The 12,645-nt window shown below is 33.9% G+C and overlaps 1 protein-coding gene across 2 annotated transcripts; it reads right to left on the reverse strand.

Moving 5' to 3' along the window:
* Positions 1-2,405: 2,405 nt before the first annotated feature.
* On the reverse strand, positions 2,406-7,714 carry LOC21401002 (protein EMSY-LIKE 1). 2 transcript variants are annotated; one of them, XM_024169571.1, is made up of 10 exons: positions 7,367-7,714; positions 5,696-5,861; positions 5,477-5,586; positions 5,248-5,365; positions 4,857-5,081; positions 4,476-4,544; positions 3,303-3,545; positions 3,154-3,222; positions 2,913-2,976; positions 2,406-2,762 (listed from the first exon to the last, which is right to left on the reverse strand). In XM_024169571.1, the coding sequence occupies exons 2-10, from the start codon at positions 5,792-5,794 to the stop codon at positions 2,716-2,718; spliced, it is 1,044 nt and encodes a 347-aa protein (XP_024025339.1). In that variant the 5' UTR covers positions 5,795-5,861; positions 7,367-7,714; the 3' UTR covers positions 2,406-2,715. The 2 variants fall into 2 exon arrangements, with proteins under 2 accessions (XP_024025339.1, XP_024025338.1); XM_024169570.1 differs by having other exon boundaries at positions 5,696-5,898.
* Between the last annotated feature and the right edge of the window lie 4,931 nt (positions 7,715-12,645).

The raw sequence follows: 12,645 nt of genomic DNA on the forward strand, positions 1-12,645 counted from the left end.
ATCTATTATATTATAGTGTATTACACCACATAATGTATTAATTATAATATATTTATTATATATTATATTGTAATTATATATATGATAGTATAATATAATATAGTTGTAAGTTTTAATTATATTATAACTAAAATATTATTGTTTATTATGTAATCTTGTAATATATTAACAGTTTTAATAATATTATTATATTTAATATCATAATTCTATAATATATTATATAATAATAATTATATTATATTATATTACATTGTATATATTATATTATTTATATTTTTATATATAATATTAATGTTATATATAATATAAGTGTAATTTTATCAATATGTTACATTCTATAGTATTTCTAAAATTACAACCAAACAAATGAATCAATTTTCTTTTTTATTCCATTACCATTACCGTTTTTATTCCCATTACTATTACCATTATCCCACCACAATCAAACGCACCTTAAATGAAAAACTGCTGGAGGCCTCACTTGAAAATTTTGGAACTTATAATTTTCCTTCTGGAGAGTAAGAAATAGGATAAATTACACTTTTTCCTCCTGAACTATTGGCCTTGTAACAAAATGCCCCTTAAATTTTAAAAATAACAAACTTTTCTCTTGAACAATTAGCCGTTAGCACGCGTCCCCCTTTTCCGCCCATTCGGTTAAATTTTGAACGTTAAGTGTCATGTTAGTGGCATGTGACTCATTTCAATGGCAAATAAGTAATCTATTGTGTTGAGTTAGAAATAGGGCAAAATCCAGAAATGACCACGAAATAAAAGGGAACTTGAGAAGGGGCAATGTAAACAAAACCCAAAATTAAAGAAAGGTAACTCATACCAATTTTTGAAATTCAAAATAAAACAGGGGCAACTCATACCAATTTTTAAAATTCAAGTCTCGTACTAATCTCTTTCTTCATCATCTCATCTCAAATTCAATTTCTGAAATTCAAGTCTCATGCCAAACTTATACAAATTTCTTTATCCAATTTTCTAAATGCAATTTCTTTTTTCAAATCTCAACTCAATCCCATACCAAACTAACCACCCAAAAATTCTATTAAAAAAAGAGGCAATATTCTGTTTATTGTCAAATTCCTATTTCTCAAATTCAATCTCAAAAGTATCTTTAGTCCTAACAGTAAACTCCATTCCTATAAATTTAATTTTTTTCGGCTAAATTAATCCACAAACTTTTCAGAATTACATTCACATAGGGATGATTTATTTATTTTTTCCCAATATTTTCACTTACAATTATACACTAACCTTGTATAAGCAACATCCCCAAAACAGTCTTCCCGGATTTAATCGGGTCCTTGCCATCTTCACAACACATTCCAACTTACAATAACATTTTGCATGCACTCTAGTCTGAACCTCCTCATTAATTTCTCATTGTCTACATTTGGGCCCAATACTTGTAGACCTGTGCGAACCCTTCCTACCTCTACTACTACTTTTGGCCGCCATTCATGAACTCAGGCAAGGTGGAGTGACCCAGGGCTGCGACTCTTCTCGTCGAATTTGGGCAAAATCAGAGAGGGCTGAGAAGGGGATGGGAAATGAGAATTAAGGCAAAATTCAGAAATGACCACGAAATAAAAGGGAACCTGAGAAGGGGATGAGTATATGGGCAAAATTGTCATTTTATAATAGAAGACAAATTAAATGCCCCAATGACTTCCACGTGACACTTAACGTTCAAAATTTAACTGAAAGAACAGAAAAGAGACGCATGCTAACGACTAATTGTTCAGAGGAAAATTTTGTTATTTTTAAAATTGAAGAGACATTTTGTTATAAGGCTAATAATTCTAAGAGAAAGTATAATTTGTCCTAAAAAATAATGGCGGAAAAGTTTCAAATTTTGAAAATTTAATTTGACTAGTACGAAGAAAATGTTCAAAGGACAAACTGTGCCAACTCATTCTCCTTTTTTATTTTTGTTCCTTCTCATTATTTATTTATTTTAAGAATGAAGATCTTTATTTGCTTTCCTATTTTTTTATTATGTGCACTTCATTATGGGGCGGATAACGGGGACTCTGATTGATCTCATTGCACAACAACAATCAAACATATAGAAGACGTTTGGTTTATGCATTAAAATTATGTGATTAAAATTATTTTTTATTTACGTGTATTTTTTATTAGAAAAAACACTGTAACGAACCATAAACCGAATATTTTAAATTGTTTATTATTTTTTTCTTCAACCGGATATTTTGTGGTTTTTACATGTATAATAGCCATTTTGAATTTCCGTACGCAAGGGATGGTGTGATTAGTTACAGACATGCTAAAAGAAAGAAAAAACAGAAGATATGAGAAATCAACACAACCCTCTTTACATTAATAATCTTAAAACTGTTCCTTACTAACCATCACTTACTCTGGATTGCACATGATGGAAATTAGGCACTCAATAAGATCCTTTTTTACAAGTGTTTTGTCCTAGAGTTAAAAGGTGTAACAATAAAAAGAAAGAAAGAAATTGGGGGTTTTCTCCAAAATCAGACTAATTAAGAGATGGACACCCAAAATAATAAGATCAATAAAAATGATATATTATTAGCAATATCACCCACTACCTAGTGCACAGGAAACTTCTCTTCTACTGCCAAATATCAAAACCAGCTTCCAAACTACCATTTTCCCTTGAGCTCATCCTAGTCTCAAATTTAGCGATTGTCTTCAACACTAACATTCCTTTCCTCATTCTCTCTCGATCGCTTGACCGTACGGAGATGGATGCTCACCATCTGCGTGAAGTGCGCAGAAAAAGATTAGTATAACCCAGCAAACAAGCAAATACTAATCATTATTTGTTTGAATCTATAGTCCCAATGAAGAAAACTCGCAATGTACAAGAAAAATGCAGGAAATTTTTTTCCATGCATATTTATTATTACCACTTTCACCATCGGATGCATATGCAAGCTTCGCAATGGCATCTATCAATGCTTGTTCATGATCCTGCAATGCATGTAACAAACAAACTTTTAATGCTGGGCTGTTATTATTACTATATTGATAGATTGCATTGAAATCTTTCATAAATGGATTTCGAGTTAGCAACTTCTAGTTTTTTCTCCCTTCCTTTCTTCTTCGCTGGGGAGGAAAATGAGAGATATATTGCAGGTTTAGGCTTACTTTCAGCATTTTCTTTGCCTTTTCCAGCTCAAAGGGATCTGGATGATTTGCGCTGAAAACAGTCTCCACCTGAAATAACACAATTGTAATGTAATTGTATATAACTAACATCACAGTAAATGTATTCGCTCAAGTCCTCCATATCATACCTCCTTTACCAATGCGTCAGTGTTAAGTAATTCAATATCATCTGAAACTCTCTGTGCATTCCCATTTTGTGCCGGAAGAAAATCTTTCCTTGGTTGACTCTTCACGGGTCGCCCTCTACCAGCACCAGGAACAACACCACCTCGGCTTGATGACTTCTTAAAGCCACGTCCTTGTCCACCATGGCCTCCTCCATGAGGCAAACCCGGATCATCACCTTCCCATTGGATATCCTCTGGTGGGATCTGCACATACAACTTAAACTAAATAAGTGGGGGCTCACAGTTTACTAAGGATGATATAAAGTATTCCGAGAATTTAATAATCAGGTGTGCAGAAGTTGATAAAGCACATATTGAATCCCTCTTACCACCATTATTGTAAGGATTGACAGAATGGATGAAACGTGACGTTACAGTTTGCGTAAATGAGCAAAGCTTATTATTCAATGACTATCAGTTCACAACTTATTATGGTCCGTTTTTAGTAATATAAGTTCCAAATTAGCAACCTGCTCGGTACCCCGCAGGTCAAGCGTTTTGGTATACGAAATATTGCTAAATAAACCCAAGACTTATTAGCAACATGCACCATCTACGAAGTACACAACGTAATTACGGAGGTAATGTGCTCCAAGTTCTCCAATCTGTAACTAAAGTATTTTCACGTATTGACTGTGTTTTTTGGCTAAACAACTGTACCTAAACAAAACAGTTCATATACTGCACTTCCAGATACCATATCCAAATTTGTATTCTCACAATTGTTTAGCACTAATATTATGTTCCTAAATAAATCATATAAACAACAACCAAGCTTGCAGTCATCATAGTTGATCTTCGGGAATTGAGCACCACTAAGGGCCCATTTAGTTCGTTGATTCGAATTGAGATGTGACTTTATGTGAGAGCTTTTTACTGTAGCAAAAAAAAAAGTGACTGTTTTTGTGAACTTTTTACTGTAACAAAACTCAAATTCTAAACTCGAATTGGTGTAATGAACGGGGCCTAAATATCCCGAATTGGGTTGGAGTTGAGATTAGATGGAGTGGGCCTACATGGTGGTGGGACCCACCCCGTATCTTACATCCCAACTCACCCGAGCTGGAATGTTTAGCAATTTTCTAGGGAAATATATTGGTTGTTTGGGAACATAATGTAAAGCATGAGACATACCTCCTTAAGGTCAACCCATTCAAAGGTCTCATGTGCTGTATTCATATCATAGATCAAAGCGTGCCGCCCCTGTAAATAACGAAAAGATAACATAATGGATAATGCCTGAGGAATCTACTATTAAACATGGCCTACCTTTGTAAAATATGGCCATGTTACTCCCGTTAACCAATGTTTCAATCTCAAGGCACTTAAAACCGGGCATTTAAATTTGATGTAAAAATTGTATAAGATTAAACAAGAGAAGGTGGGTGCTGTGTGAAGCCTAGTAAACATAACCAATTACAAAACCTTTTAAGGTTTGCGACATTTGTAAAAACCTTATGATACTGCAGAACGACGTTTGAAATAAAAACAAATTTTAGAAACTTCAAAACAAACCTCTGCCGGATTATAAGCAGTGACAATAGCCTCGTAGAAGTTGTTATCTTCAGGCCACCTTGTCCACAGTTTCCTTCCAACTAATGCGTCAAGATTTAAAGCATCAGCAAATTCCGTTGTAGCACGGACAACAGAGTTACTGCGATTCATGAATGGTCTACTCATAACAGGTCCTGTTGGGGACTGCATGGATTTCGTCGAGGGTAAACCTGGAAACTGGTGACCCTACTTATGGAAACAAACCACATTTATGTAAATCTGCAATCTTTGAACACTAATGTTGTAATTTACAAATGAACAGATTAAGCTTTTCTCATGGGCTTGAAAGAGCCCCATGGTTTACATGAGAAGACAAAGAATTTGAAAGCTAGCAATGGCCTAAGGGCATTACCGATGGGATTGTCTTCTGTTTCTTGCGTGATGACAAAACAGGACTAGGTACGACATCGTAGGCAGCCTGCGAGGTATTGTGCCTGGAAACTTGATTTCCCCCTGACTTTCTCCACTCTCTGATGACAGCCAAAACACAGCGGCATAAACAATAGAGACAAATAGCATCCTGAAATTTAATCATTGTTTCCTGATATCACAGCCACTTTAAGACACGCACACACTCGCACCTTATTTTACTGATTATGTCGTCAGCATTAACCCTCGTAAGTAGTTCTCTGTGTTCATCATCCGAAACTCTCAACTCTTTCCTGAGTTCCGTTATCAAACCTTCTTTCTCCTGAAGAATAGATATGAATTAAAGCATCTAAACCCGACTGATAAAATATGTTGAGATATTACTAAGCTAACTAGCATATACAGACACGGAAACAAAGACAACATAATACCCAAGTAAGGGCGTCAGATTGAGCTTTAAAAGCACGTAGGACTGCACAATATGCTTCTTGCTCAAGGTGGTGAATTTGGGCCTCCATGTCACTGTACATCCTAGGGAATGGGGTAGAAGTTACAGCAGGCCTTTCGTTCCCTGAGACTCTACTCCCCCTTGGAATTCTGTTTTGATGAGATGGACGAAGATCATCATCAGTACCTGCAGTTATTTGATATCAACAAACACATGATCTCAATGAAAAGGTTTCACCCAGATGGTTAGAGCACCCATTGACGAGCTGGTTACTGGTGTGTTACTGTGTTTTGATGTTTTGATGATGTTCCATAAATAACTCTCCTGTTCCTATTTCTTATGTATGTCATGATTTATTCTTCTATATTTCAAATTGTCTTTTAGGTGTAACCTGGAAACGTTTTTACAATAAATTTCAAGATTGAAAATACTTAATAAGGGAAAATCCTGCAGAAAACTAAGGCCCCGTTCACTTCGCTGATTCGAGTTTAGAATTCGAGTTTTTCTACAGTAAAAAGCTCTCACAAACAATCACATCTAACTTTTTTGCTACAGTAAAAAGCTCTCACATAAAGTCACATCTCAACTCGAATTCTAAACTCGAATCAACGAAGTAAACGGGCCTTAAGTCCATAGAAGGAAGAAAACTGGGTTGGCTTAGTTACTTTAGATGCTATTAATATAACTAATAACTTAAATATAGAAACTCCAAAGCCAAACATGGCTGATAAGTATATTCATGCAAATATCTGGACATCAGTACTGAATTTATCTAGTCAGAAAACCAGGGGTCCAGTTTTTTTTATTTCTTTTTTCTTTTCCTACTTTATTCCTGGCACCTACAATGTCTTTTCTTATCCAGATTCCTTTTCATAATAGTGCTTGACACAATAATTAGAATTTCAACAGTAAGTCGTTTAGCTCGGCGTAATGGTCAACTAAACAGGCTGACCAGCATCACTGGATTATGCTAGCCTACTTGCATTGCAATGTGGGGAGTTGAAAAAACGGTGAACTAAGTTGTATGATATCTAACTTCTGTTTCTACCAAGGCTACAACTACGAGTCTAATCGGTCTAAATTCTCAGTAACCATGACAAACTCATGGTTTTACCCATCAAACTAAACCCCATGATAAATTGGAAGTTTATATTACTTCCCTTCATTTTCATCTTCACAAGATGTACAAGAATAGCAACTAATACATGATAAATACATGAGTAAAGATACAACTTCAAGAAACATATATACATATTCCACAAAAGGGACAAAACCCAGAAACACATTCTGATAACCAAAAACCAAAGCCATAAATTTTGAATTTTTGTTAATGAACCAGATAAAATAACTAAAGAGTAACACAAACAAAACCCATTATTCAACTCAACCCTCTAAACCAGTAGATAAATTCAAATGAGCCTCCAAAACCCTAATTCCCTCCAGAAAAGCACTTCACACCTCAAACATATCCACCGCATACAGAAACAAGAACCCAATTACCCAAATCAAACATAGACCCAACAACGAATTCAAAATCAAAAGAACAGGAAAAGAACAAACCAAAAAGCAAAAAGAAAAAAAACCCATTAACCCAGTTGCGGAATAGCTAAGAATAAGCCGACAAAATTCCGAAACCACTGTTTTGCCAACTCACCGCTGCTGTCGGAGCCATTGTAGTCCATTCCAAGTACCCAGAAACAAAAATCCTACCCCTCAGAGACAATCAGACAAACTATAAATTAAGCCTCGCGAGTGAAAATTTCCCAACAAGAAATGTCTAAGACGGGTCTAAGTTTAACCATGAAAGATTGTGCCTTCTGTGGGAATTTGGGTATGGAGAGAAGAAAAGCTGGGTTTCGTAGAGGCTCTGAATGAAGAGTAAACAAAAGAAGAGTAGTTTTAGAGGTCCTTTTGTTTTGAGTTTCGTTGTGTGAATATGGAAGGGAAAAAGAAAAGGCCCAACCATTTTATAGACGAATCGCAACGATCCAGGCTTCTTTTTTTTTTTTCTTTTTTTTTTTTTTTTTGGCCATGGAGCTTTCTATCCTTAATTACGTCAAACTCTTGGGATTTGGGTTTTTTTTTTTTCTTTTTGAAAAAAAAAAAACCTAAATACGATAAGATTTCTAAAAAAAAAAAAGGAAAAAAAAAAAGAAGTTTCTCACCTAATCTGTTCTACAGTAATCTTAATTTTTTATTATTAGATTTGATTAAAATTATATCAGATTAAAAAATATGCATAATAAATAAATTATGATATAGATCTAAAAATTAAAAAATAAGATACTAGTTTATTTTTACAGGGACTATCAGAAAAAATCCTAGGAAAATAAAAAAAACAACTAGGGAATTTTGGGATTTTGCCTCCCTCAACAATGCATTTTAAAGATTTAGGTGTTTTATCTTCAAGTTGCAATGGACGAGAAGTAGATCTATTGTAACTAGATGAAGGACAAGTGATTTCCTCTCTCAACAATGTAATTTTAGGATTCAAGAATTTTGCCTCTAAATTAGATAATTTAGACTAAGGACATTATTAATGGCATTTTTAATTAACAATCCTACTTATATGCACTTTATATACTCATTCCATTCGTTTTTCAATGGCACTGTCACAGAGGGTCAGATATTGTGATGTTTATAATGTTAAGATACTAATAGTTAGAGGTGTCAAAAGGGCTTCTAACCCTAGGCCCGTCACGGGCTTGGGCTGGCCTAGACCTATCACGAGCTTGGGCCAGCCCAGGCACGACCCTCTACAGTAGAGGGAGGGCTTGGGCCAAGCCTAAGGGGAGACCCTCAGACACAACCCTGGCCCAGGCCCTTATAGGCCGGCCCTACTAATGGTCTTGTAGGACCTTCATAGGGCCGGCCCTTTAGCACTTTATTGGGCCGTCCCTACTAAATGCTCTGTTCACTAGTCTAATTTATGGCCGTTGAGAAGGCACCGATCGACCGGTAGAGGCATCACTGGTCAACCAATGGCTTATAACTTCTACGCTACCGGATAATCGGATTACACTAGATTCCCCTCAAAACTCAATTTTAACCTAATTTTCTTAATGCACTTGAGTTTCACTTATGATTAACAATTTTTTTAGGATTTTTTTTATAATTTCATATTTGATGACAAAAAAAATGTAATATATCATATGCCCCAAAAAAATGTGATTTTATTGAAATAATATGAATAATTACAAGAAAATGACTAGTTGACCGGACGACATAGGTCGATCGGTTTGCACTAAAATGCCTCAAACCTCATTAAAATTTCATGTCGTGGGCCATGCCTAGCCTTTCGCGGGCCTAGGCCATGCCTTGCCCTTCGCGTGATTGGGCCTTGGTGGGCCTGGGTTGTGGGCCGCCGTGCTAAATTGACCACTATAACAGGCATGGACGGCCCGACCCAATTGACACCTTTACTAATAGTGTGATACCTACAAAATTAAGAGGTAAAGTGAGACAAAGATTATTCTTGAAGACTAAAATTAAAATAAATCATTTTCTTATAATATTAAAATTGTACCTACATATTAAAAAATGTCATCCTGATAATCTAAAATTGTTTGTTTAGATATGAAATATTTTCTTTTTAACCTTTTTTCTCATTTATATTTAAATGGTCCAAAATTAAGGAAAAAACATCAAAAGTATAAAATAAATATTGTCTTCGAATATCCATAATGATATTTTCAGTATTTTTTTTACGTTTAAGCAAAATTAAATAAAAAAGTAGAAGGAATAAAGGACATTTCATGTAAAAAATATAATGAATTTTTAACAAGATACCGTTTTAATGTAAACACAAACTATTAAATACGTGAAGACCACCTCATGTGAACGAGGGGTTGCCGCCTTATTAAGATTAAAAAAAAAAAACATTTTTCTTTAATAAACATACCTTGAATTACGTACCACAATTCAGCATACAAACTTTTAAAGTGTTTCAAAACTTCTCTTATGTCTACATTCATATATAATACTATTTAAAGACCAACACAACATGAATTCTCATTTTATAAATGCCCTCCAACTATTGATGTTGTGTCAATTTATCCCAAAATTTATTTTAAAAGCAGTTATTGCATTAAGGTTAATATTGTTCACAGTTTGATGTCGTTTTTAGGTAGTTGTCGTTTTCATGTGTTACATGTTATTTTCACAATACTGTACACTGTTGCTGCTCCACGTTGTCGTTCTTTCGGATGATGCCTTTTCTTCTTGTCGTCTTTTCACATTTTTGTCGTTTTTGTTTTAGTCATCGATTTCTAGCTTTGATGTCGTTTTTTATCCATTAGTCCTTTTCAATCTTGTTGGACAATAAGTGGCCAGCCATAAAAATCATGAAAGCTAACATGTTAATGAGTAAAGGGAATTTGAGGGTTTGTTTGGTTGATATATTTGAACAAAAATTTAGATTTTATGAGAAAAGTAAATATAAACAAAGAATGTATGAAAGAAATGCAAAATAAATAGATCCAAATCCTTGAATTCCATTCCAACTGAGATATTTAAATCCCTTGCTTTTCGTTGTTTTTGAGAATTTTAAAAAAGTCGATAATTCTTATTAGCCATACTAGCCTTAGAAAATACAATTTAGTTAACTTTAATCAAATACATATTACCATTTTCACAGTTCAAACCCTTTCCTTCTTTTTTCTTTTTGGAGAAGGCTATCGAGCATAAAGAGGTTAATTACGCCAGGGTCCCTTTTCAACAGAAATGACGTCTTTCCAGAGTTGTAAATTTAGGCAGGGCTAAACAGATTGGTCCGAGATCCGCCACTGTTGGCTCGACTCTAAATTTTTTAGGTTGAGGGCTGGGTTGAGCCGAATTCTCTGATTTAAGGTCGGGCCAGCCCGATCCAAATATCATATTTTTAAAGATTTTTTGAAAATATTATATTAAATTCCCCTAAACTTTTTGGGCTTAGGGCCAGACTAGGATGACCCTCTCTCTTTTAGAGTTGGCTCAGTCTGGCCTAAAATTTTCCTTCGGGTCTTTGGGCTCAGCCCGGGCGGCGCAAATTTACACTTCTACCTCTTCCTTAAAAAAAAAAAAAAAAAAACAGAAAAGATCACATTGGAGATGCAAAGTTGCATATTATATAAACTTAAGGATCACCATTTTCTAGCCATTTTTCTTTTTAAAATAAAGACGAGTGGTTTGGTTCAGACATGTGAGGATTGAAAATAAAATTTCCTCATGTTGTTGAATTTCATGTTTTATCCTAAACATATTCATTTTTCATCATTGGGAAAACAAATAGATCCTTTACCTAGTATAAGTGTGTGTCTATATATATATATATATATATATATATATATGTACATATATATCCTATTAAGTATTTAACGGAATAAAGTGGGATTTCTAATTTAACTGACAAAAGCCAGCTAATAAGGTCTAATAGAGTCAAAAACTCACACATGATATTTTTATATTTGTGAACAGATGTCCTTAAACAAATTAAACATGCCAGGTTTCCTCATATTTTCACACAGAAGATGGTAAGACTAAAAAACACAAAGGTGGTTAATAATTTTAGCGGAATTCATTAATTATCAAAGTTAATTTCTAAATGACAAATAAGCGACTTGGATTCGAGAAGGTTATGAAGAATGTTCAATTAAAACCAAAATCTTGACCAGCTAATGGTAACTGGGTTAGTCGAATTTCGAGGTATTTAAGTAAGAGTTTTGTTTAATATTAATCCTTTCAAGACCATGATCAAGAACATGAAATGATAATCACTCTTTTTGGATTCACGTGGTCAGTCACATGATCAGTCTTATAGTTTAATATTTCTACTTGCAAAATTGCAGTCAAGTCAGAAGTAGTAGATAGTATTAGTAGTAGTCAAATTTTGCATCACATGCTCCAACGGCTTCCAAGTCCCAGCCCAGTAAACAAAAGGCAACAAAGAGTTCTTTAATAAATCACTATAGTATCATTTATGATTAATTAGCAGAAAAGTATAGTATTAGTATGTATGATTAACTATAACTACACACTTGAAAGGCTTTAAACTATTTGGAAGAGCTCTTTTGTCCAAGCCCTTTATGTATAATTTAAGAGTGAGAATTTTCATTATCATTACTGGATACTTTTGAAAGTGACATAGGTACAATTTTACAAATATCACACATTTCCACATGCATGTACAAACTAGTTCTTCACATACATTGTACAAAAAAATTCCTTAATTGATGAAAATTTAGACTATAAATACTAACATTACTCGTCAATATCATAGACGCAAGGTGTGGTTTTGGGTTATCAAATCAAAACATAGAATAGTACTTGGATTATTCATTTTTTGAGATAATGATACTTAGATAATTACCAAGTTGTTTGTCAAATTGTAAGTACTAAGTAGCGTGATAATTCGTTTGTCAGGTTCTAATTAGCTATACAAATTAATATGCACAACTAATAAATATTATTTACCATTTATATATTTTTAAAAAAAATATTTATCACATTATTTGATATCTAAAACTTTATAAGAAAATGAGACCATAAACATTGGAGAATTCTTGAGTAGTTATCCATAAGGTACAATTTTCAACCATCAAATTTTGATATCTCAACCTTCAGTTTTTGATAAGATTCTATTTTGAGTTGATTTGTAGTCTAAAACATACTTAAATTCGATTTGAAGTTAAAAACCGTGTTCCACCATTTTTTTCATGTCATAACACAAATTTCTTCCACGACATTTCCCTATGACCCTATCATACATTTCCTTAAGATCATTCAACCCACTAAAAAGTCATATTAGTTATTGAACTTATGGCGTAAAATTAGATCATCTTTGCCCAGTTGCAAAATTTAGCGGACTCACATCAAACAAAGCAAAACTTTGCTTCATCAAATTGTGTATAACCAAACACAATTATTTAATTTATTTGTTTAATTTTTTTTTTTTTG

This window comes from Morus notabilis, unplaced genomic scaffold, assembly GCF_000414095.1.
Source record: "Morus notabilis unplaced genomic scaffold, ASM41409v2 Scaffold989, whole genome shotgun sequence".
Classification (NCBI taxonomy): domain Eukaryota; kingdom Viridiplantae; phylum Streptophyta; class Magnoliopsida; order Rosales; family Moraceae; genus Morus; species Morus notabilis.